Genomic DNA, 26,890 nt, shown 5'->3' on the forward strand with positions numbered 1-26,890 from the left:
ATATATAATGTGGGAAGGGAATCAAGAACCTGCTAAATGAAGCAAGTAGGTTCATACCGACATTTATTAAGACTTATTTTTCAGTGGTCCTCAATCACAGAACAATTAAGCAACCATATACAATTTAACAGACCTGAATATGAGAAACACATTTAAATTCATCGTTGGATTAAACACATTTCAAAATGGAAAGACAAATATTTTAAATACTGACCTAAAACAACACTACCTATGAAATTCATGCACTATTGCTTTCAGATTACTTACAGGATTATATCACCTTAACATTTCTTTGTGAGATTAAGCATTTGAAATCCATAGAGAACTATTTTAAATATGAGCCACTAATTAACAAAATATACATATAGCTTCCACATTTCTATCAGGTTATTATGTATTTTCTAGAGACTACATGACCCGCTATGCATCAGGCTTTTTGAAGTACTTACATTTATAGGATTTTGCTATATTTTAAGTCTTTGAATGACTTTTTTTTTTTTGAGATGAGGTCTTGCTATGTTTTGCACACTTGAAACTCCGTCTCAAACTCCTGACCTCAAGTGATCCTCCTGCCTCAGCCTCCCAAAGTGCTAGGATTACAGGTGTTAGCCACCACACCCAGCCAGAGCCGAAACACCTGTTCAGATTCAATACCTCAACTAATGAGGCCCTGCTGGGATTGAAACCCAGCATCTCCTGTTTGCCAGACAAGTACTTTAATCCACGAAGCCACAGAGCCCTCAAATGACTTTAAAAGTATATTATAATGGAAAACCTTCCTCGTGGTTTTCACATTTATAGTGTTTTGATCCAGAGTGCATTCTTACATGTTGTTGAAAGCATGTGGGCTGGTTAAAAACGTTTGGACATTGCTTATATTCAAGAGCTTTCTCTCCTCTGTGTGTTCTTTCATGGCTTCAAGTGGAACTAAAATAACTAAAGGCTTTCCCACACTCTTTACATTTACCAGGGTTCTCTCCACTATGCATTCAATGTGTGACAGGATTGTGTGATGACAAAACCTTTCCTACACTCTTTACACAGGATTTCTCTCAAATATGTGTTCCCTTCCAAAAAGCATTTGTTCGGTTTTCTCCATGATGAGTTATTTCCTGTATTTGAAAGGAACTAAAATGATTGAAAGCTTTCCCATGTTACTTACATTTATATGGCTTCTCTCCAGAATTCTTTCTTTCATGTATTATAAAAGGCACCGACAGAATTTCATGCTTTCCCACATTACTTACATTCATAGGGCTTCTCTTCAGTGAGTATTTTAATGTATCTGACATGAACCCAGAGCATTAAAGGCTTTCCCACATGCATTTATAAGGTGGTCCATCTTCAGCATGTGTTAACATGTGTCTCTGAAAGCTGGCACGGCAAGAATAGGCTTTCCCACATTCCTTACAATGATAGGGTTTCTGTCCAGTGTGAGTCCTTTCATGTAGTCGAAAGGAACTAGAAGATCTAAAGGCTTTACCACATCGCTTACATTCAAAGGGTTTCTCACCAGTGTGAATCATTTCATGTGTTCGAAAGGAGTTGAGATAACTGAAGGCTTTCCCACATTGCTTACACTCATAGGGTTTCTCTCCAGTATGAGTTCTTTCATGTATTCGAATTGATGTCGAAGAAACGAAAGCTTTACCACAATGTTTACATACATAGGGTTTCTCTCCAGTGTGAGTTCTTTCATGTATTCGAAATGGACTCAGAGAATGAAAGGGTTTCCCACATACCTTACATTTGTAAGGTCCTTCTCCAGTATGCTTTATCATGTGTCTTCGCATACTGGGGATGCAGCTGAATGCTTCCCCACATTCCTTACATTCATAGGGTTTTTCTCCAGTGTGAGTCCTTTCATGTATTTGAAAAGTACTGGCGGATCTAAAGGCTTTACCACATTGCTTACATACAAAGGGCTTCTCACCAGTGTGAATTCTTTCATGTAGTCGAAGAGAGGGGAGATAACTGAAGGCCTTCCCACACTGCTTGCATTCATAAGGTTTCTCTCCAGTATGGGTTCTTTCATGTATTCTTAAGGTTGGGGAACAACTGAAGGCTTTACCACATTGCTTACATTTAAAGGGTTTCTCTCCAGTGTGAATTCTTTCATGTACTTGAAATGAACTCAGAGAATGAAAGGGTTTCCCACATACCTGACATTTATAAGGCCCATCTCCTGTGTGCTTTATCATGTGTCTTCGAACACTTGTGATACAAGTGAAGGCTTTTCCACATTCCTTACATTCATAGGGTTTCTCTCCAGTGTGACTTCTTTCATGTGTTCGAAATCTACTGGGATAATCAAATGCTTTTCCACATACCTTACATTTATATGGTGTATATCCACTGTGTGTGATAATGTGTCTTCTAATTCTTTTGAGAGAAAAGAAGGTTTTTCCACATTCCTTACAATCATAGAGTTTCTCTCCAGTGTGAATTATCTCGTGTGTTCGAAAGGAGTGGTGAGAACTGAAGGGTTTCCAACATTGGTTACGTCTATCTGCCTTCTCTCCATATTCCTGATATTCCTTTGGTTCATGTCCACTGTGATCTCTGATGTGTCTATTAAGGGATGAGTGACCCATGCTGACTTCTCCATATACAAAGCTTTCACAGAGTTTCACTCCAGGAATTTTCTTGCTCGGATTCTGATTTGCAAACTGGCTAAAAATTCCTCCACGCTGACTACCATCTTTACTTTGATAGAATCTTTCTAACATATGACTTCTGTAAAAAATGAGAAGGACGTTACTAAGGATCTGTTAACCGTTTTATATTAACAGCTATTAAACTTGCATTTTCAATATTATCAGGTAAAGCGTAGACTTGATGCCAAGTCTGATTTGAGTATGAATGGATTCAATGCTCTGCAATGGGCTTGACCACAACTATCACTCAAACAGTGATACTCCTAAATAGACTTTCTTAATTCTCTTGCCAAATGAACGTTTTTATAAAAACTGAACATCTGTTTACACTGAAGAATATGTATTTGGGGAAACTATTCTAAAAATAAATCAATTTGAAGTTTGGCTTATCAGTTATGTTTGCCTGTTTTTAAAATTTCATGACATGCTGAGATACTTTCAATGGAATTTGCTTTGTCAGAGTACAGATTACCTTAGATTTCTCCTTCGGTGTTTGTAGTGATCTTTAATGTTCTGGTCCTTCCATTTTCTCCCTAAAACAGAGACCCAGAAAAATTCTGAATTAGTGCAAAATTATAGAAAAATTATTAGATTCTAGGTTCATGTTACCCTGTGACTATGCCTGTTTTAGCCCCCCAAGTATTCTTCCTCCATGATGCAAACCATGGAACAGCATCACTGCACAAGAAACACTTCTTCTCCAATTGACTAAGTGATGGAAGCATATAATCCTTACCTATAGAGGCCAGATTCCTCATGGTTTCCCACATCACATCTCTGTAGAGATTCTTCTGGGAAGGATCCAGCAAAGCCCACTCCTCCTGGGTGAAGTTCACATCTACATCCTCGAAGGCCACTGAGTCCTGAAGCATCCCACACATGTGGAGAGGAGAATGGGTGAGACAGACAGGGCTAGGGAACTTTACTCAATTCCTAAGAAGTTCACGTTTCAGGGGTCTCCAAACATTTACTCCACTGTTTGGTCGGCATACTCACTTCCTTCCACACAGCAACTCTCATACTAGTATTGAACTACTGGGTAGAGCAATAGCAGTGTCTGATATCTTTCTTGGTGGTGGTTCCAAGGAGTAATACATGCTGCCTGAGTCACATCTAATGTCTGCTTGTACAGTGGACCTGGAGAACCTGTCATAACAAAGTCCTACCACCTAGTGAGGAAAAGAGTTTATACTAGCAGTGCTGAGACTGCTTACCCTTAAAAAAAGGCTCCTCACTCCTGACAACGTTCATCTGAGGTAGGAGACCAACAGGACTTGTTTTCTGATCACAACCCTCCTGGCCAAAACAGGATCTGGCACAGGCAGGTTAAAGTAAAGAAAGTGGCCAAAACCAGATGACGAGAACGGAGATCTCTAGAGGCTCTTGCTGCTCATTAGCATAAAACACTCCCACCAATGCTATGACAGTTTACAAATGCCATGGCAATGACCTGAAAGTTATCACTCCTTCCTTAGAAAGTTTTAAATAACCCACCCCTTAATTTGCATATAATTGAAAGTGGGTATATACGTAGTTGCCAAGAGCCCATATGTTGCTGACTCTGGGTGTACTGCCTATGAGTTAGCACGGATCCACAAAGACCAGTACTGTCAAATCAAAGACTGCCATCTAACACCATTGGTCTGCCCTTGAATTCTTCCCTGGGCAAAGCCAGAAACCACACTGGGATAAGCTCCAATTTTAGGGCACACCTGTCCTGTATCACATCCATTCCTGGTATCTAGCAAATGGATTTGGGGAAGGAGCCCAATGACCTATATAAGAGTAGCTTAGTGCCTAAACTTTTTATGGAAAAAATATGAAAATTTCTGGTCTCCCACCTTCCGAGAGTTTGGGATTTTGTTACACGCGTAACCCATACTGCCCACCTGATGAGCCCCCAGAAACACTCCAGGAAGCATTTCACATGTGTTCTCACAATTGGTAACCGGGAAAATTAATCCCATCTTCTGTTGTTACACTAAGAGAGAATACTCACAAGCTCGTACCTATCCTGCAGATCAAATATAATTAAGTACTAAATGAAGGATTTTTTACCATCTTTTTTTTTTTGAGATGGAGTCTGGCTCTCAGTCGCCCAGGCGGGAGTGCAGTGGTGCAATCTCGGCTCACTGCAAGCTCCGCCTCCCGAGTTCAAGCCATTCTCCTGCCTCAGCTTCCCGAGTAGCTGGGACTACAGGTGCCCGCCACCACGCCCAGCTAATTTTTTGTATTTTTTAGTAGAGACGGAGTTTCGTGTTAGCCAGGATGGTCTCGACCTCCTGACCTCGTGATCCGCCCACCTTGGCCTCCCAAAGTGTTGGGATTACAGACGTGAGCCACCAGGCCCGTGCCCGGCTGTTTTTTTTTTTTTTTTGAGACGGAGTCTCGCTCTGTTGCCCAGGCTGGAGTGCAGTGACCAGATCTCAGCTCACTGCAAGCTCCGCCTCCCAGGTTTACGCCATTCTCCTGCCTCAGCCTCCCGAGTAGCTGGGACTACATTAGGTGGGGCTACAGGCGCCCGCCACCTCACCCGGTTTTTTTTTTTTTTTTTTTTTTTTTGTATTTTTTTAGTAGAGACGGGGTTTCACCGTGTTAGCCAGGATGGTCTCGATCTCCTGACCTCGTGATCCGCCCATCTCGGCCTCCCAAAGTGCTGGGATTACAGGCTTGAGCCACCGCGCCCGGCCTTTTTTTTTTTTTTGATGAAGTCTTGCTCGGCCGCCCAGGCTGGAGTGCAGTGGCAGGGTCTTGGGTCACTGCAACCTCTGCCTCCCAGGCTCAAGCGATTATCCCGCCTCAACCTCCTGAGGAGGTGGGAGTACAGGCATGTGCCACCACACTCAGCTAATTTTTGTATTTTTAAATAGAGATGGGGTTTCACCATGTTGGCCAGGCTGGTCTCAAACTCCTGACCTCAAGTGATCTGCCAGCCTCGGCCTCCCAAAGTGCTGGGATTACCGGCGTGAGCCACCGCACCCAGCTTCGTGAATCTTCACTAAATTGGTAAAAATAAATTGGTGAATTCACCAATTTATCTACCTATTTTCTCATCAAAATGTATTCAGTGGCCAGGTGAACAGGCTTGTACCTGTAATTCCATCGCATTGGGAGGTTGAGGCAGAAGGACTGTTTGAGCCCAGGAGTTCAAGATCAGTTTGGGCAATGCAGTGAGAACCTCCGTCTCTACAAAAAATTTTTAAAAATCAGCCAGCAGTGCTGGTGCATGCCTGTAGTCCCAGCTACTCAGGAGGCTGAGGTGAGAGGACTGCTCGAGCCCAGGAGTATGAGAATGCAGCAGGCTATGATGGGTGCTACTGCACTCCAACTTGGGCAAAAGAGGAAGACCCTATCTCAAAATAGATAGATAGATAGATAGATAGATAGATAGATAGATAGATAGATAGATAGATAGATACATACATACATACATACATACATAGACACAGATAGATTCAGTTATGTGAAGCCATAATGAAGAGTGATTCTCCCTATTTCTCTGAGCTTTTTCTCTCTGTAGCCTTCTCAAGGCTAAACTCTAGGATTCTATTTGAAATCACAAAAAAGGGGCTGGGAGTGGTGGCTCACGCCTAAAATCCCAGCACTTTGGGAGGCCAAGGTAGGAGGATCACTTGAGCTCAGGAGTTTGACACCAGCCTGGGCAACATGGTGAAACCCTATCTCTACAAAAAATTAGCCAGTTGTGTAGTCTGCACCTATGGTCCTAGCTACTGAGGAGGCTGAGGTGGGAGGACTGCTTGAACCAGGGAGGTGGAGGCTGCAGTGAGCCATGATTGTGCCACTGAACTCCAGCCTGGAGCCAGACTATGTCTCAAACAAACAAACAAAAATAACAACAAAATCACAAAAAAGAACAGACTGAGAAACTTACTGCATATTTTTCTGGGGGAAAAAAATTAAATACAAATTTTTAACAAATATAAGGGTAGATATTTATTTTTCTGAGATCCACCTCTTATCTCTTTGGAAATATTTTAGCCTAACTTTCAAGCTTTAATGGTAAAATACATTTTACATGACAAAGTAAGTAAACAAATCTTCTTAATGTGACAAAATCAGGGAAAGCCACTGCTGACCAGGAACACAGAGAAATCTGACTTAACTGCCCAGTCAGGTCATCCTACCACATGGGACATCTCCCAAACCCCCATCCTGGTGCTGCTCACTGACCCTTCCCAGAGACAGTGGATTGTGCCCCCACCCCCATGCCTCAGTGCATTTTGCTTTTCAAGTTCTTGCATAACCTGGCAGAGGTGGGTTTTCCTTGTCTTTTGGGATTTTTCTCGCTTCAAATACTCTGAAGGAATCCAGAGGGCAAGAATCATTTTCTGTCTTTCCCCTCAATACCTCCATCCAATTAGCTGACCACAAACGTGTCTTCAAAGAATGAAAACTGGGGCTGGAGAAAAATAAGCTGGGTGTCCCAAAGGGTGAGCTTTTCAGAGGAAGGGTAAACCATGTCACTGCTTCCAGGCCCAAGGCATCCAGCGGGCATCCAGCTCATGAGGGGCCGCATGAACTGATATTCACTAGACCCTTCAAGAGACATGGAAGCTATGGGCTTCTTGGGGCAGCCCCAGTCAGTTCTGAACCCCAGGACCAGGAGAAGAGAGGGCAGGCTGAGGACAATCAACCCTGCAAAGTTTCCAAAGGGGAACCTCAACTCAAAGGCATTCTGATAAGGGTTTGCACTTGGGGAAGATAAAGGAGAGACACAAAGGTTTTTGACAATGGAGTTTCAGGTGGTTATTCTCTGCTTACCTCTCAGGCGAAAAGGTCACAAACACAAAATAAATCTTTATAAAACAGTCATCCACTGCTTTCTGTAAAAATGATAAACTTAAAATATGACATCTGTCTCTAACGGAGAACGAAGGATAAATACCTTGGTGTGGTGGTTCATGCCTGTAATTCCAGCACTTTGGGAGGCCGAGGTGGGTGGATCACTTAAAGTCAGGGGTTTGAGACCAGCCTGGCCAACACGGTGAGACCCCATCTCTACTGAAAAATACAAAAAAATGGCCGGGCGCGGTGGCTCACGCCTGTAATCCCAGCACTTTGGAAGGCCGAGACAGGCGGATCGTGAGGTCAGGAGATCGAGGACCATCCTGGCTAACACAGTGAAACCCCGTCTCTACTAAAAATACAAAAAAAATTAGCCAGGCGCAGTGGCGGGCGCCTGTAGTCCCAGCTACTCTGGAGGCTGAGGCAGGAGAATGGCGTGAACTTGGGAGGCGGAGCTTACAGTGAGCCGAGATCGCGCCTCTGATCTCCAGCCTGGGCGACTCAGTGAGACTTGTCTCCAAAAAATAAAACAAAACAAAACAAAACAAAACAAATTAGCTGGGCGTGGTGGCAGGCGCCTGTAATCCCAGCTATTGGGGAGGCTGAGGCAGGAAAATCGCTTGAACTCAGGAGGCGGAGGTTGCAGTGAGTGGAGATTGCGCCACTGCAGCCTGGGCGACAGAGTGAGACCCCATCTAAAAATAATAATAATAAACCAGACAAATAGTTGATAACACTGTGCATTCAAGAACAGAGGTTGGTGTTGGGGACTGCGGAAATTATACCTACAGTTTAGGAGTTTGCTGTTAGATCAAGGACAGTTAGGCTGGGGGTGGGGAGCTCGGGGGTGGATTTCATACCCTGCTTCCCACACATTTGAGCAACTCAGATGAAACAAAATCGGATGCTGATGGCGAGGAGGCCTGGGCCGCTCCAGCCATGTCGGACCCTGGGCCCCTGCACACTTGCCATTTCCCATACTCGCCATTTCCCATCTTCCGGTGTCTCCTGGGTCCTCCCTCCGGCTGCCACGGCCAGCGCAGAGCACTGGTCTCACTGGCAGGGAAGCCAGGAGCCAGAAGAGTAAGGTAATGCAGCCGGCGCAAGAAAAGAAAATTCGTAAGATCGTACAGGGTGGGGTAAGTTTGGGGGCAGACAGGGCTCGGAGAAGCGCCTGATTGGTCAGTAATATGCCATCCTGGTGTCCCTAACTGGATATAACTTCAGGCTCCGCCCCCTGTGGCTTGAGGGGCAGAACACTTAAGATGTCTCAACAGGGATCTGACATGGTTCTAGCACACACTCTATGTAGTGGTGCCCTTACCTCCAGGTTCCAGATACCCATGTCCAAAGTCAAGGTCACATATGACACTAAAACTTTTAACCAATGCAAAAATGATGATAAACCATACCTGTATGTTTATGGGGAATCATTATTGTTAACCTCAAAAAGGCAGGACTGTCTATATTGCTATGTACTATCTACATCCACACTTAAGCAGTTCCTGAATAGTACTGAAGACATAGTAGAGGTAGAAATATAAATGACCAGTGGTGACATTTCTTCACTCACTGATGTCGCCACCCTCTATACAGAACATACATACCCTCAGCTTCCGTATTATCTCACACCATCAATTTCCTTCAAAGTGCTTATTTCCTTCTTATAAACCAGTCTTACCATTTTTTTCAACCCCTCTCCTTTCTCACAAAAATATAAGCACCAGGATTTCAATAATTTATTCACTTCGTGTTCCTGTATCAGAGCCTTGAGTGCCTGCATCATTCGTGCTTAATTCTAGATGTTTTGAGTCTACAGTTCTGGCATATGAGGCATATTGAAAAATTAGCATCAAGAGCATATCACCTGAGCAAGAGAGGCTTGATTAGAATACTGATCATGTCTCTCTCCCTTGCTAGGTTTATATTCTCACAACTTTCCTAGAGCTATTAGCCTAATTTGACTAATAAGGGAGACTTTAAAAAATTATGAGTAGTTGACTGGGCACTGTGGCTCATGCCTGTAATCTTGGCACTTTGGGAGGCCGAGGCAGGTGGATCATGAGGTCAGGGGATCAAGACCATCCTGGCTAACATGGTGAAACCCCGTCTCTACTAAAAATACAAAAAATTAGCCAGGTGTGGTGGCGGGCACCTGTAGTCCCAGCTACTCGGGAAGCTGAGGCAGGAGAATGGTGTGAACCCAGGAGGCGGAGCTTGCAGTGAGCTGAGATTGCGCCACTGCACTCCAGCCTGGACGACAGAGCCAGACTCCGTCTCAAAAAAAAAAAAAAAAAAAAAATTATCAATAGTTAGAATTTATGTATTTCAACTGAGGTATCTTATGGGAAGCCATGTCTAATTCATCATAAGAACTATTTCAGTATTTAGGTAATAAATTTAGCACTACTCCATCCTTTTTACTTCTAGGTAAGAACTATCACAATAACTAAGGCCAGAAATAACCTTGCTTCTTCATAGTATACAATCCAGAGAAGTTTCTTGCTTCTTTGAATAGCAATCGATATACCTAAAGCAAGCACAAGTCCTATAAGAAATTCTTTGGGGCCAGGTGTGGTGGCTCATGCCTGTAATCCCAGCACTTTGGGAGGCCAAGGCTGGCAGATCACCCGAGGTCAGGAGTTCGAGACCACCCTGGCCAACATGGAGAAACCTCGTCTCTATAAAAAACACAGAAATTACCCAGGCATGGTGATCTGTGCCTGTAATTCCAGCTACTCCGGAGGCTGAGGCAGGAGAATCGCTTGAACCTGGGAAGCAGAGGTTGCAGTGAGCCCAGATTGTGCCACTGTACTCTAGCCTGGGTGACAGAGTGAGACTCCATCTCCAAAAAAAAAAAAGAAAAGAAAAGAAAAGAAAAGAAAAAAGAAATTCTTCTGAGCTCTCTCCTACTGATACACCACACAGTCACGTATGGTTTGCTATCGTATTTATGACTTTTTTTTATACCTTCTTTGACAAGAGGTATGGTCCTTATGATCTTTGGGAAAAGGTTAAAAGCTTGATTTAACTTTTGGTATCATAAGTGAATGAGAAGTAATTCTTGTGATACAAACTGTGACTACATGAGCATGAAAATTTATGTGAAAAAAAACACACCTAAAATTGTATGCACAGAATATTGATTCACAATTTTTTTTTTTTTTTGTGAGACGGAGTCTCACTCTGTCACCCAGGCTGGAGTGTAGTGGCACGATCACGGCTCACTGAAAGCTCCGCCTCCCAGGTTCACACCATTCTCCTGCCTCAGCCTCCCGAGTAGCTGGGACTACAGGCGCCTGCCACCATGCCTAGCTCATTTTTGTATATTTAGTAGAGACAGGGTTTCACCATGTTAGCCAGGATGGTCTCGATCTCCTGACCTTGTGATCCACCCACCTTGGCCTCCCAAAGTACTGGGATTACAGGTGTGAGTCACCACGCCCAGCCCAATTCACAATATTTAACAAATAACACCACAAAATTATAAAGTTTATTATAAAGTTGATCTGATCCATGATTGCAATGGAATTTTTTTTTTTTTTTTTTTGAGACAGAGTCTCGCTCGTCGCCCAGGCTGGGGTGCAGTGGCATGATCTCGGCTCACTGCAAGCTCCACCTCCCGGGTTCACACCATTCTCTTGCCTCAGCCTCCTGAGTAGCTGGGACTACAGGCGCCCGCCACCACGCCCGGCTAATTTTTTTTTTTTGTATTTTTAGTAGAGATGGGGTTTCACCATGTTAGCCAGGATGGTCTCAATCTCCTGACCTCGTGATCTGCCCACCTCAGCCTCCCAAAGTGCTGGGATTACAAGCGTGAGCCGCCGTGCCCAGCCTGCAATGGAATATTTTGATATAACTTAGCAGCAAATGAAAAAGACATTAACATTTGTTAGCATACATGCTGTTCGAAACCAGTTAGTAAACTATTTCTAAGGAACATGTCCAAAAATGTTGCTTGAGGAAATAAGGCATACTATGTTTGATCACACACAATGAAACCTAACTCAGGGACTACATTCAGCTGTGAATAACAGGAAAGGCCCACAATCTTCCTGATATAACGAAGGTGCTTAATCTCACAAAAGAGTTCTGGGTGAAAGCAGACACTGCAGAAAGAGTACATAAACGGCCGGGCGCGGTGGCTCAAGCCTGTAATCCCAGCTCTTTGGGAGGCCGAGACGGGCGGATCACGAGGTCAGGAGATCGAGACCATCCTGGCTAACACAGTGAAACCCCGTCTCTACTAAAAACTACAAACTTGCAGTGAGCTGAGATCCGGCCACAGCACTCCAGCCTGGGTGACAGAGCGAGACTCCGTCTCAAAAAAAAAAAAAAAAAAAAAGAGTACATAAATAAGTTCCCATGTAGCTGTTTTTGACAGCACCATTGTGGATGTAGATGTCAAACTAAAAAGCTTTTTAGCACAGCAAAGGACACAATTAACAGAGTGGAAGGGCAGGCAACACACGGAGTGGGAGAAAATACTTGCAAACGTGATATCTGATAAGGTGTTAAAATCCAAAATATATAAAGAATTCAAACAGCTCAACAGCAAGAAAAACAACCCAATTTTAAATTTTACTTATTTATTCATTTATTTATTTTTGAGACTGAGTCTCACTCTAACACCCACGTTGGAGAGCAGTGGTGTAATCTTGGCTCACTGCAACCTCTGCCTCGCAGGTTCAAGCCATCCTCCCACCTCAGCTGGGAGTAGCTGGGACCACAGGTATGGGCCATCATGCTCAGCTAATTTTTTTGTATATTTGGTAGAGATGAGGTTTTGCCATGTTGCACAGGCTGGTCTCAAACTCCCAACCTCATGCAATCCACCTGCCTCAGACTCCCAAAGTGCTGAGATTACAGGCATAAGCCACTGGGCCTGGACTCCAATTTTTTAAATGGGCAAAGGATCTAAACAGACATTTCTTAAAGAACACACATAAATGACAAAGACATTCATGAAAAAATATTTAACATCCTGAATCATTAGGGAAATGCAAACTAAAACCTCAATGAGACAACACTTCACACCCGCTAGAATGACTGTTACCAAAAAGATTTTTAAAAAGGCTGGGCGCAGTGGCTCATGCCTGTAATCCCAGCATTTTGGGAGGCCAAGGCAGGCAGATCACGAGGTCAGGATTTCAAGACCAGCCTAGCCAACATGGTGAAATCCCATCTCTACTAAAAATACAAAAATTAGCTGGGCATGGTGGTGCATGCCTGTAATCCCAGCTACTCAGGAGGCTGAGGCAGGAGAATTGCTTGAACTGGACCTGGGAGGTGGAGGTTGCAGTGAGCCGAGATCACGCTACTGCACTTCAGCCTGGGCTACAGAGCGAGACTCCGTCTCAAAAAAAAAAAAAAAAAAAAAAATCCCATACTCAAGTGAGATGTAGTCCAGAAAAGCAAAATTGTTTTCACATTTGAAAATCACAATATTAACAGAATCAGTATCAAAAACATTTGACAAAGGTCAATATTCTTTCAATACCTCTTCCACTATGAAAACACTCAGTAAACCGGAAATGGAAGCGAATTTCTTTAACCTGAAATAAGGTATCCAAGAAAACCTCACTATAACATCATACTGATGGTGACACTGAATGTTTCCCCCTAAGATCAAATACAAGACAAGGATGTCTGTTTTTGACACAGCTATTCAACATGCTAAAAGAGGTGCTACCAGGGCAATCAGGCAAGAAAATGAAATAAAAGCATTCCAGATTTTAAAGGGCATACAAACATAGCCTCTGTCTCCCTATCAAACATACAAAATCACTCATATTTTGTCACTGCACATATAGGTGGATACACCCAGGCAGACACACAAATCCTCAGAGATAACACTTCAGAGACATAAACAGGTGCTTGCAGAGACAAACACAGCCCAGGCCTCTCCACTCCTTCCCAGCTCTCTCTCTCTCCTTAGGACTAAGCACCACCTGACACACTGCATATTCTACTTATATCTTGTTTCTTGTCTCCCACCCTGCTTCAGGCAGATAGGGTTATTTGTTCAGCTCTGTTTAATGCAGCACCCACTAGGAGGTCTGTTACAAAAAAGGAGATTAATACTCATGGAAAGGCTGGGCCCAGTGGCTCAAGTCTGTAATCCCAGCACTTTGGGAGGCTGAGGCAAGTGAAATCACCTGAGGTCAGGAGTTTGAGACCAGCCTAGCCAACATGTTGAAACCTCATCTCTACTAAAAATACAAAAATTAGCTGGGCATGGTGGCAAGCGCCTGTAATCCCAGTTACTTGGGAGGCTGAAGCAGGAGAATCGCTTGAACCAGGGAGGCAGAGGTTGCAGTGAGCCGAGATCACGCCACTTCACTCCCACCTGGGCAACAAACTCCGTCTCAAAAAAAAAAAATACTCGTTGAATCAGGAGATCATACACACAGAGGGGTTTTACACAAACCTCATCATAAGCCCACGTTTACTTGATTTTCAGAATGAATTCTTCAAAACCCATCCTATGTGGCAGAGGGGTGTCTCTTAACCTCCAGACCAAAGGCAAGTTTATCCAAATGAGCTGAAAATTTAGGTCCAGGCAAACACTTGTACACAGATGTTTACAGCAGCATTATTCATAATTTTCAAAATTTGGAAGCTACTAAGATGCCTTACAGTAGATAAATGGATACGTAACAGCTACCTCCAGACAATGGAGGTACTAAAAATAAATGAGCTAAAAGGTAATGGAAAAAGCTTAAATGTGTATTACTTTTTTAAAAAAATTTCATGATCACATGCCCGCAAATGCTTATTACTAAGTGGAAGAAACAACTTTGAAAAGACTACATACTGTATGATTCAAACTACGTAACACTGCAGAAAAACAGTACAAAAATCAGTGGTTGCCAGAAGTCAGGGGGGAGGAGGGATAAATAGGTGGATGAGAGGGTTTTTAGGACAATGAAACTACTCTGTATTACACCATAGTAGAAATGTCACTGTATAGTTAGGTGACAAAACTCATAGAATGTACAACTGCAAGAATAAATTCTAATGTAGGCTAGACTTTGGATGACAATGATGTCTCAAAATAGGTTCATCAATTGTAACAAATGTACAACTTTGGTGCAGAATGTTGATAGCTGGAGGGGTTGTAACTGAGTGGGAACAGGAGGCATAAGGAAACTCTATACTATGTGCTCAATTTTGCTGTGAATCTAAAACTACTCTAAAAAGCAAAGTATAAGCCCGGGCGTGGTGGCTCACACCTGTAATCCCAGCACTTTGGGAGGCTGAGGCAGGCAGATCACCTGAGGTCAGGAGTTTGAGACCAGCCTGGTCAACATGGCGAAACCCTGTCTCTACTAAAAATACAAAAATTAGCCGGGCGTGGTGATGCGGGCCTGTAATCCCAGCTACTCAGAAGGCTGAGGCAGGAGAATCACTTCAGTCCAGGAAGTGGAGGTTGCAGTGAGCCAAGATGGCATCACTGCATAGGCGACAAAGCAAGACTCTGTCTCAAAAAAAAAAAAAAAAATTGAAAGAAAATAGAATCTCTCTCTCTACCCTTCGGCTGACCTCATATCACTTGCTCTCTTTTCTCTGCAAGGCAGACCATAGAAACCAAAAATACACTCTAATCTACCTCGCCTTTCTGTCTTGGAGCTAGTCAACATGGCAAAACACTGTCTCTATTAAAAATACAAAAAATTAACTGGGCCTGGTGGTGCATGCCTGTAGTCCCAGCTACTCGGAAGGCTGAGGCAGGAGAATCGCTTGAACCGGGAGGCAGAGGTTGCAGTGAGCTGAGATCACATCATTGTACCCCAGCCTGAACAACAGAGCAAGATTCCGTCTCAAAAAAAAAAAAAAGAAAGAAAGAAATTAATGCTTGTTGTTTCAGGCATCCAATCTGTGGTTATTTATTACAGCAGCCAAACATGAACTAAGATAGCAAAGTTCTTTCTCTAACATACATCAAGGATTTGAAATCTATAGTAATCAGGAGAGTATGGTATTACCAGAGAGATGGACAGACAGACCAATGAAAAATAGCAAAATCTGAAACAAGGGCATCTATTTAAGGCACAAGAACCTGTGACAGAACAGGCATTGTCAGGCAGTGATAGAGATGACAGGTACTTTAACACAGGGGGGGTTATCTACAAGAGAATATTCAACCCCCTGCATATCATCTAAGTGAAAAAAAACACACCCTGCTATTCCCCTCACACCACAATAATCAACACAAAAGGCTTCTGTGACCAACTGTGTGGGGTTTCTCCACATCAAAAAGCAAGTAATAGGCCAGACGTGGTGGCTCACACCTGTAATCTCAGCACTTTGGGAGGCCGAGGGGGGCAGATCATCTGAGGCCAGGAGTTCAAGACCAGCCTGACCAACATGGAGAAACTCCGTCTCTACTAAAAATAAAAAAGTAGCCAGGTGTGGGGAGGCTGAGGCAGGAAAATCACTTGAACCCGGGAGGCAGAGGTTGCAGTGAGCTGAGATCATGCCGTTGCACTCCAGCCTGGGCAACAACAGTGAAACTCTGTCTCAAAAAAAAAAAAAGGCCGGGCGCAGTGGCTCACGCCTGTAATCCCAGCACTTTGGGAGGCCGAGGCGGGCGGATCATGAGGTCAGGAGATCAAGACCATCCTGGTTAACACGGTGAAACCCTGTCTCTACTAAAAACACACACACACAAAATTAGCCGGGCGTGGTGGCAGCTCCTGTAGTCCCAGCCACTCTGGGTGGGCTGAGGCAGGAGAATGGCATGAACCCGGGAGGCGGAGCTTGCAGTGAGCTGAGATCCGGCCACCGCACACTCCAGCCTGGGTGACAGAGCGAGACTCCGTCTCAAAAAAACAAAACAAAACAAAAAAAAGGCAAGTAATGATTTGTGCAGCATATAGTCGCTGGGTATCTATCTGCCAAACTGATTCGATTATGAAGCTACCTACCTGGGGACAGCAGCGGATGCCACAGGTTGAGGGCTCAGTCCTAAGAGACTGACCCCACATATCCAACAGCAGTGGCAAGACCAGGCCTCTGGAACTTCTGACCAACAGCCTTCAAATTGAGGTTCCCATGACACTCTTTCGGCTGAATTAACTTGCTAACACAGCTCACAAAATTCAGGAAAATACGTTTACCAGTTTATTAAAAAGTCTATTGTAAAGGCTACAAATAAATAGCCAGGTAGAGATACATAGGGCAAGATCTATAAGGGTCCCAAGCACAGGAGCTTCCATTCCGGTAGAGTTAGGGTATGACTCGCTCCTGGCATGAGGATGAGTTCTTGATCACCTTCCTATAATACAAGTCTCCCTGAGTTTAACTGTCCAGAAGCTCCCCATACCCCATCCTCTTGGGCCTTTTATATAGACATCATTCAGTAGGAATGATAAAAGCATGGCTTTTAGGACAGACATCATTCAATAGGAATGATAAAAGTATGGAACACCTCATAGAAGTGCAATTGGACAACGAGGGTATGGACTAATACTAATAGTGGGAAAACCAATAAGGCCTGTCTGCTCACTCTTCTTAGTCTCTGTGTACATTCTTTCCTCCTGGGTATAGGGTAGGATCCTTTCTGAAGTGGGGGTCTTAAGACCTGCAAAGAGGCAAGATAAGTCAGAAAATTTCTTTATGGCCAGCTCCAAGACAGAAAGGCAGGGGAAGATCAGAGAATATTTTTAGTCTCTATGGCCTGTCTTGGGGAGAAATAGAGGCTATGAAAGGACTGTGGATGAAAGCATATATATATATAAATATAGCTGTTACATATAAAAATCACAATCTATGTAATAATCAGTTAATTGTAGACTTGCCTATTATCCTGAATTCATATAATTTTATGTTACTTCAGTAACCATCTTATTAGGTTGGAACAAAAGTAATTGTTTTTTTTTTTTTTTTTTTTTTGAGATAGAGTCTCGCTCTGTTGCCCAGGCTGGAGTACACTGTTGCCGTCTCGGCTCACTGCAACCTCCACCTCCCAGGTTCAAGAGATTCTCCTGCCTCAGCCTCCTGAATAGCTGGGATTACAGGCATGCGCCACTACACCCAGCTAATTTTTGTGTTTTTTAGTAGAGATGGGGTTTTGCCATGTTGGCCAGGGTAGTCTCCAGCTCCTGACCCGAAATGATCCACCTGCCTCAGCCTCCCGAAGTGCTGGGATTACAGGTGTGAGCCACCACGCCCAGGCATTTGTCATTCCTTTTACTATAGGCTTAACTTTCTCATACCAGAAGCAGGGCTCAACCACCCTTGGTACCATTTGCAGTTCTCTACTTCCTCCCAGTTTCTCCATGTGGTTGATCCACTCATCTGCCTTATAGATCGCCTCCCTATGGAACACCTAGATACAATTTACTTGACTCTTCCACTGACACCCACACTCCTATGGACTGAACCCACACGCTGCAATGACTGCCTGACAGTCATGGTGTGACTCCATGTAACTCGTGCCTCCTTCCTCTAAACACACCAAAACCTCCCAAAGAGAAGCTGGGTGAGGTAACACCCTGCACCCCAATAAAGGATTTGGCCCGCAATTTCCTCTTTCCCTTATGCCCCACTGACAGGTTGAGGGTACGTGTCAGAAATAGCTCCACCTACCTGCTGGCCTACAAGGCATGCTACCCTCCTTTCTCTGGGATTTTTTTTTTTTTTTTCCGGATAGAGTCTCACTCAAGTCACCAGGCTGGAGAGTAGTCGCACTTTCTCGGCTCACTGCAATCTCCGACTCCCTGGTTCAAGTGATTCCCCTGCCTCAGCCTCCCGAGTAGCTGGAACTACAGGTGCACCCCACCACACCCAGCTAATTTTTGTATTTTTACTAGAGACAGAGTTTTACCATGTTGGCCAGGATGGTCTCAATCTCCTGACCTCGTGATCCACCTGCCTTGGTCTCCCAAAGGGCTAGGGTTACAGGCGTGAGCCACCATGCCCGGCCTCTGGGATTTCTAAGTAATAAACTCCTTCTATTATTTCCTGTGTTTTGTTGAGTTGTCTCCTCTGAGTCTCACCTGATTGCCTAATTGACACATCTGACTACTGTTTGAACCTACCTACTATCATAATCAGGGCTCTCTTGGTGGGAACAGAGTAGCAGTGTTCACTAGCTACTAATAGATACCAGATTAGTGGCTACTCTTGGATTAAACTGACAATGGTTAGACAAGAGCTACAAGGTGCCTGCTTGTACAGAGCAAGTATAAACAAGTGTGCTGTTGAGAGGGTCACCTGGTCATGGGTATGACATTTAGGCAAGTAGATCATTTGAGGTCAGGAATTCAAGATCAGCCTAGCCAACAGGGAGAAACCCTGTCTCTACTAAAAATACAAAAATTAGCCGGGCATGGTGGCTCACTTCTGTAATCCCTGTTACTTAGAAGGCTGAGGCACTGGAAATGCTTGACCCAAGGAGGTGGAGGCTGCAGTGAGCCAACATGATACCACTGCACTCCAGCCTGGGTGAGAATGAGATTTTTTTTTTTTTTTTTTTGAGACAGAGAGAAGAAATAAATATTTTTAAAATTTTTTTAAAGTAGCAAACTTTCATAAGTTACAATTTTTTTCCAACTTCACTGTAGGGAGAGTGTTCTTTATTTAACCTGGGAGCACAGATTCAAGTTGCCTTAAATATATACTCCCTAAAGTGTTCTTTTACAAGAAAATTAAGTACGCCTCAAAGGAAGAGCCAAAGTCAACTCAATTAAAATCAAGAAGAGTGGCCGGGCGCGGTGGCTCACGCCTGTAATCCCAGGGCCGGGCGCGGTGGCTCACGCCTGTAATCCCAGGGCCGGGCGCGGTGGCTCACGCCTGTAATCCCAGGGCCGGGCGCGGTGGCTCACGCCTGTAATCCCAGGGCCGGGCGCGGTGGCTCACGCCTGTAATCCCAGGGCCGGGCGCGGTGGCTCACGCCTGTAATCCCAGGGCCGGGCGCGGTGGCTCACGCCTGTAATCCCAGGGCCGGGCGCGGTGGCTCACGCCTGTAATCCCAGGGCCGGGCGCGGTGGCTCACGCCTGTAATCCCAGGGCCGGGCGCGGTGGCTCACGCCTGTAATCCCAGGGCCGGGCGCGGTGGCTCACGCCTGTAATCCCAGGGCCGGGCGCGGTGGCTCACGCCTGTAATCCCAGGGCCGGGCGCGGTGGCTCACGCCTGTAATCCCAGGCGGCGGTGGCTCACGCCTGTAATCCCAGGGCCGGGCGCGGTGGCTCACGCCTGTAATCCCAGGGCCGGGCGCGGTGGCTCACGCCTGTAATCCCAGGGCCGGGCGCGGTGGCTCACGCCTGTAATCCCAGGGCCGGGCGCGGTGGCTCACGCCTGTAATCCCAGCACTTTGGGAGGCCGAGACGGGCGGATCACGAGGTCAGGAGATCGAGATCATCCTGGCTAACGTGGTGAAACCCCGTCTCTACTAAAAAATACAAAAAAACTAGCCGGGCGAGGTGGCGGGCACCTGTAGTCCCAGCTACTCGGGAGGCTGAGGCGGGAGAATGGCATAAACCCGGGAGGCAGAGCTTGCAGTGAGCTGAGAGCCGGCCACTGCACTCCAGCCTGGGCCACAGAGTGAGACTCCGTCTCAAAAAAAAAAAAAAAAAAACAAAAATCAAGAAGAGTACCCTTCCCCAACCTTGATGATGGTGCATGCAGAAGGCAGTCAAAAAAAGCAAACAAACAAAAAAATATAAAAGAGTCCATCAAAATGTAGACTGGAGTGAAAAGGTAAATCACTCCCTGCAAGAAAATATTAGCAATCCCTACAAATGAAAAAGAATTAGTCTACAGAACATGTTAAAAAAGGAAGAAAGAAATGAAGCAATAAATATACAAATGACTTTAATGTGACAAGATGACTGAAAATTATTTTACAGAAGATGAAAGTCCACATAGAAAAAATGCTCAATCCCACTGTAAAAAGCAACATGCAATCACACAGAGAAAAATAAAGAGAACTATGTATAAGGAGTAAATACATATGCATACATGGTCAGAGGGTTAATCCATATATTCCACTGGCATTCCCAAGTCAATCTGAATTTATCTATAAGCTATATCCCAGGGATTTTTTTTTTTTCTAATGTATAAAATATTTACAAAGTGGCCAGATGCGGTGGCGCACACCTCTAATCCCAGAACTTTGGGAGGCTGAGGTGGGTGGATCACAAGGTCAACAGATCAAGACCATCCTGGCCAACACGGTAAAACCCTGTCTCTACTAAAAATAAAAAAATTACGGCCGGGCGCGGTGGCTCAAGCCTGTAATCCCAGCACTTAGGGAGGCCGAGACGGGCGGATCACGAGGTCAGGAGATCGAGACCATCCTGGCTAATACGGTGAAACCCCGTCTCTACTAAAAAATACAAAAAACTAGCCGGGCGACGAGGCGGGCGCCTGTAGTCCCAGCTACTCGGGAGGCTGAGACAGGAGAATGGCGTGAACCCGGGAGGCGGAGCTTGCAGTGAGCTGAGAGCCGGCCACTGCACTCCAGCCTGGGCGGCAGAGCAAGACTCCGTCTCAAAAAAAAAAAAATAAATAAATAAATAAATTAGCTGGGTGGGGCAAGGCGCGGTGGCTCATGCCTATAATCCCAACACTTTGGGAGGCCGAGGTGAGCGGAGCACCTGAGGTCGGGAGTTCGAGACCAGTCTGACCAACATAGAGAAACCCCGTCTCTATTAAAAATACAAAATTAGCCAGGAGTGGTGGTGCATGCCTATAATCCCAGCTACTCTGGAGGCTGAGGCAGGAGAATCGCTTGAACCCAGGAGGCAGAGGTTGCGGTGAGCCGAGATTGTGCCATTGCCCTCCAGCCTGGGCAACAAGAGCAAAATTCCATCTCAAAATAAAAAAAAATAAAAAAATAAATGCTGGGTGTGGTGGCATGAGCCTGTAAACCCAGCTACTCGGGAGGCTGAGGCGGAAGAATCGCTTGAACCCGGGAGGCAGGGGTTGCAGTGAGCTGAGACCGTGCCACTGCACTCCAGCCTGGCCTGGTGACAGAGTGAGACTCCGTCTCAAAAAAAAAAAAAAAAAAATTTTATGAAGCATGGCGGGCCACAGTGGTTCACACCTATAATCCCAGTACTGAGCCCAAGGGTTCAAGATTAGCCTGGACGACATGGCAAGACCCCATCTCTATAAAAAAATACAACCATTAGTCAGGCGTGTAGCACACGCCTGTAGTCCCAGCTACTTGGGAGGGTGAGATGGGAGGATTGCTTGAGCCTGGGAGGCCAAGGTTGCAGTGAGCCATGATCGTGCCACTGCACTTCAGTCTGGGTGACAGAGGAAGACCCACCTCCAAAAAAAGAAAAAAAGAAATTTATGAAGCATTAGCACTTGGAGACAAAAATAACAATTACATTGGCAACAAGTAAAATACTAACAACTCAAATCAAGCGGTGGAATGGTTAGTAACCTGGGTGACCCACAGCCTCAGACAGCAGCATGTGTGCAATGGATTTAGGTAAAGAAACCACAAAAATACCTTTTCAGCATATTGTTAATATCAACTTACTGAAAACTTACAAGTGGCAAAACTCTATGACAAAGCAACAATAAAGCTATAAAGAATAAAAGATGCAGTGCATGGTGGCTCACACCTATAATCCCAGCACTTTGGGAGGCTGAGGAGGGCAGATTGCTTGGGCTCAGGACTCAAGGGACCAGCCTGGGCAACATGGCAAAACCCCATCTGACAAAAATACAAAAATAAGCCAGGCGAGGTGGTGCGCGTCTGTAGTCCCAGCTACTCGGGAGGTTGAGGTGGGAGGATGGCTTAAGCCAGAAAGGTAGAGGCTGCAGTGAGCCAAGATTGCAGCACTGCACTCCAGCCTGGGCAACAGAGCCATACCTTGTCTCAAAAATAAATAAATAAATAAATAACCAAAAAAAATCAGAATCAGGGCCGGGCATGGTAGCTTACCCATGTAATCCTAGCACTTTCGGAGGCCGAGGCAGGTGGATCATGTGAGGTCAGGAGTTCGAGACCAGCCTGACCAATATGGTGAAATCCCATCTTCACTAAAAATACAAAAATTAGTTGGGTGTGCTGGTGTGCGCCTGTAGCCCCAGCTACTTGGGAGGCTGAGACAGGAGAATTGCTTGTACCCAGGAGGAAGAGGCTGCAGTGAGCCAAGACTGTGCCACTGCACTCTAGCCTCAGTGACAGAGCCAGACCCTATCTCAAAAAAAAAAAAAAAAAGCCGGGTGCAGTGGCTCACGCCTGTAATCCCAGCACTTTGGGAGGCCGAAGCAGGCAGATCACGATGTCAGGAGATTGAGACCATACTGGCTAACACAGTGAAACCCTGTCTTAACTAAAAATACAAAATATAGCCGGGTGTGGTGGCGGGCGCCTGTAGTCCCAGCTACTCGGGAGGCTGAGGCAGCAGTATGGTGTGAACCCCGGAGGCGGAGCTTGCAGTGAGCCGAGATCGCTTCATTAAACTCCAGCCTGGGTAACAGAGTGAGACTCCATTTAAAAAAAAAAAAAAAAAAAAACAGAATCAGTACTGTGGTCATCTCTGGGTACAGAGAAGGAAGGTGAAATCAGGGAGACATGCCAGAAATGCCCAAGGCTTATTTGTTTACCTTTACCCACATTCAAAAGTTTACTATACTCTCACTGTGGAGATGCAGCCCAGAGTGGCTCCTCCTAGGCAGTGAGGGAGGAATATCTGAGCAATTAGAAAACATAATCCTTGGAGCACTACTCACTCTACTGTCCCCTCCTCAGTGTGGAAATGCTCCCTCCTTCAGCAACCACTCACTAGGAGTTGATGTAAGTCATTTTTTCTGACAACAAATGCGTGGAGACTGCTCAATATCAACTAACTTTCCAACACCAGCTGGGGATCCAGTAATTCAATTCTGTCATCACCTGGCATTAGCCCAGATCCCACAAGTCCAGGGCTCACCCCAGGACACAGCCCCCACTGCAGATGCCAGTCCCAGCCTTGATGTGCTGGCAGGGTGGTACAGTGGGCCGGGGGTGGGGGATGGAGGCACCGTTAATTCTAACCAACTGCATATAAATCCAACAAACCCTCCTCGCTTTTTTTTTTTTTTTTGAGAAATTTAAAAGAGGCCAGACATCGTGGCTCATGCCTGTAATCCCAGCACTTTGGGAGGCTGAGGCTGGTGGATTGGTTGAGCACAGGAGTTTGAGACCAGCATGGGCAACATGGCGAAACCCTGTCTCTACCAAAAAAAAAAAAAAAAAAAAAAAAAAAGGCAGGTGTGGTAATTTTAGCTGGGTCTAGTCCCAGCTACTCAGGAGGCTGAGATGGGAGGATCCTTTGAGCCTGGGAGGCAGAGGTGGCAGTGAGCCAAAATTGAGTCACTGTGGTTCATTCAGCCTGGGCGACAGATTAAAACCATGTCTCAAAAAAAAAAAAAAAAAAAAAAACTCAAAGTCCATAAGATTCCTATTGCAAATGAATTGCCACTTGCACTAAAGGAAAATGTACTTGACCTTTTTTTTTTTTTTTGAGATGGAGTCTCGCTTTCTGGCCCAGGCTGGAGTGCAATGGCGTGATCTCAGCTCACTGCAAGCTCCGTCTCCCGGGTTCACGCCATTCTCCTGCCTCAGCCTCCCAAGTAGCTGGGACTACAGGCGCCCGCCACCACACCCAGCTTATTTTTTGTATTTTTAGTAGAGACGGGGTTTCACCATGTTAGCCAGGATGGTCTTGATCTCCTGACCTCATGATCCACCCGCCTCAGCCTCCCAAAGTGCTGGGATTACAGGCGTGAGCCACCGTGCCTGGCCACAAACCCTCCTCACTTTCAATAATTTGCTAGTACTACTCACAGAACTCAGAAAAACACAAGTTTACCAGTTTGTCATAAAGGATGACCCCTATAATCTCAGCACTTTGGGAGGCTAAGGTGGGTGGACCACCTGAGGTCAGGAGTTCGAGACCAGCGTGGCCAACATGGTGAAACCCTATCTCTACCATAAATACAAAAAAAAAAAATAAGCTAGGTGTGGTAGCAGGCACCTGTAATCCCAGCTACTTGGGAGGCTGAGGCAGGAAAATCACTTGAACCCAGGAGGTAGAGGTTACAGAGAGCCAAGATCGTGCCATTGCACTCCAGCCTGGGAAACAAGAGTGTAACTTTCATCTCAAAAAAAAAAAAAATGACCCAAGAATACCCAAATGGAAAAGATGTATAGGACCAGGGAAGTGGGGGTCCCCTGGAAGGCCCCGGCCCTCTACTTCAACTGTCCTCTGGGAGGACTCGCACAAGGGCTAATATTCACTAGACCCTCCAGGGAAGGGAGTATAGGACCCCCTTCCCTACAGGACTTGAGTTCCACCCTCCCGGCACATCACTGTGTTCACCAACCAGGAAGCTCTCAGAATGTCTTCATTCCAGAACTTTTATATTAACAGAACTCAATATCCAGCCTCTCCCCCTTTACTGTGGTCAAAAATGGGGCTTGGGGGGGCGTGGTGGCTCATGCCTGTAATCCCAGCACTTTGGGAGGCCATGGTGGGCGGATCACCTAAGGCCAGGAGTTGGGGACCAGCCTGGCTAACATGATGAAACCCTGTTTCTACTAAAAATACATGGCTGGGCATGGTGGTATGTGCCTATAATCCCAGCTACTCAGGAGGCTAAGGCAGGAGAATTGCTTGAACCCAGGAGGCAGAGGTTACAGTGAGCCGAGATCGCACCATTGCACTCCAGCTTGGGCAACAAGACCGAAACTCCATCTCAAAAAAAAAAAAAAAGAATGGGCATTTGTAGTCACTATCTGGCCTTCTAATTTAAAGAAAAAAACACTGTGAAGTAATGGAAAAGGTATCTTTGCATGAGTCTGCTTCTGCAAAACAGAAAGGACTGAGTGGTTAATGGGGTAGTGATTTCTGTGACCGTATCCATTTAACTGGATTATAGGGCTTGAGTAAAACTCAACATTATTAGCAGTTTGGCTTTGCTTCCACAGAATTGGTTTAATTGTAGAACAAATTGTACAAATTGGGAAAGTCTCTGAGGGGCAGACTTAGATGCTTTTGCCTCTTGGAGAAAGGGTTTAGGTAGAGATGGGGCGTGGTGGCAGGTGCCTGTATTTTTTTTAGTAGAGACGGGGTTTCTCCATATTGCTTAGGGTGGTCTTGGCATCCCAAAATGCTGGGATTACAGGCGTGAGCCACCGTGCCCAGTGTTATCTTTTCTTTTTTTGAGACAAAGTCTGGCATCGTTGCCTGGGCTGGTCTCAAACTGCTAAGCTCAAGCTATCCTCCGGCCTCAGCCTCCCAAAGTGATAGGATTACAAGCGTGAGCCACAGCATCGGGCCTACAAATGCCCATTCTTTGCTTCACAAAACATTAGCTGAACAGTTTTGTGTTCACTGATCAGTGGGAACAAAACATTTGTTAACCAAACATACCTTAAATTTGTGTCTCTGACACAGACCATCAAAGATTTGGCTTCATTGACTCCTCAATGTACTAGAATGAGATTCTGCTTCATAGGTGAAAAGCCACAGGACCTACACATATCATACAGATAATTACTCCAAAATATGGAGAAATACAGATACAAGCCCTTGACTTGTAAATTTCCTCCAGGTCCTTAACTTTGACCCACTCTCAGCCTGAACAAACAGGCAATGCTTCCTAAGAAGAGAATAACCTCAGAATAAAACATGCTCTGATCTAGGTCTCATTTTGCACCCTCCATCCTGCCTTCTTCCTCTTCATCTTCTTTCTAATTTTGTTTGCCTCTTCCTATGAAAGAAAATGCTTTTCTACCTAAATTTTCAGATCTTTGCAGATCTTATATTTGGTTGATGCCTTCCATTATGCAGTACTCCTTTGGATTGGCCTCAGTTTGGAGTCACTGGCCTCAGGCCTCTGCAGCCCAGTCAAGGCTACCCACTTCCCTTTACACACCTTATGTGGATATTTAAAGAAAATACCCATGTTTGATGACTCATGTTTGATGAATCCAGCAAAATCAATCTCAATGTTTATGGGAGGGAAGAAAATTAAGGCACATCTATATAATAGCTGAACAGAAAAAGCATAAGAATCTACAATCTATTCTTTTCAGACAAAGATGTTACTTAATTACTATTTCCATGAAAAAAATAATTTAGTAAACAAAAATCCTATTAGAGGATTCCTAGTTGTTGCCAGGTCCTGCTCCCTAAGATTTAGAATTAATCTGCCAAGTTCCAACAACAAGAAATAGAAGTTATTCACTGTCACAAATTCTCCACCTTGCAAGAGAAATTGATGTATTGGTGAACCTTTGTAATTCCCCAATTTATTTACCAACTTTCTTGTGAAACCATATTCATTTTTCTGAAACCACAATAGGAGAGTTGGTTCTCCCCACTCCCATTTATTTTCCCTGATAATATTCTCAAGGTTAAGCCCCGGAATTCCATTTCAAGTCACCCAACAGAACACAGATCTGACAAAC

The 26,890-nt window shown here is 45.0% G+C and overlaps 1 protein-coding gene across 2 annotated transcripts in view; it reads right to left on the minus strand.

The window, feature by feature from the left end:
• Window positions 1–46: 46 nt before the first annotated feature.
• The window catches only part of ZNF136 (zinc finger protein 136), a 30,730-nt gene continuing 3,886 nt past the window's right edge, over window positions 47–26,890 (minus strand). The window contains exons 2-5 of one of the 2 annotated variants that reach the window (XM_030936772.1): window positions 25,851–25,952; window positions 3,394–3,520; window positions 3,130–3,190; window positions 47–2,736 (exon numbers count right to left, since the gene is read on the minus strand). In XM_030936772.1, coding sequence (XP_030792632.1) covers window positions 1,305–2,736; window positions 3,130–3,190; window positions 3,394–3,427 — 1,527 coding nt within the window. In that variant the 5' untranslated portion in view covers window positions 3,428–3,520; window positions 25,851–25,952 and the 3' untranslated portion in view covers window positions 47–1,304. The remainder of the gene's footprint in view (window positions 2,737–3,129; window positions 3,191–3,393; window positions 3,521–25,850; window positions 25,953–26,890) is intronic. The other variant, XM_010361669.2, reaches the window with a different exon arrangement.

The sequence above is a fragment of the Rhinopithecus roxellana genome, chromosome 8, assembly GCF_007565055.1.
Source record: "Rhinopithecus roxellana isolate Shanxi Qingling chromosome 8, ASM756505v1, whole genome shotgun sequence".
Taxonomy (NCBI): domain Eukaryota; kingdom Metazoa; phylum Chordata; class Mammalia; order Primates; family Cercopithecidae; genus Rhinopithecus; species Rhinopithecus roxellana.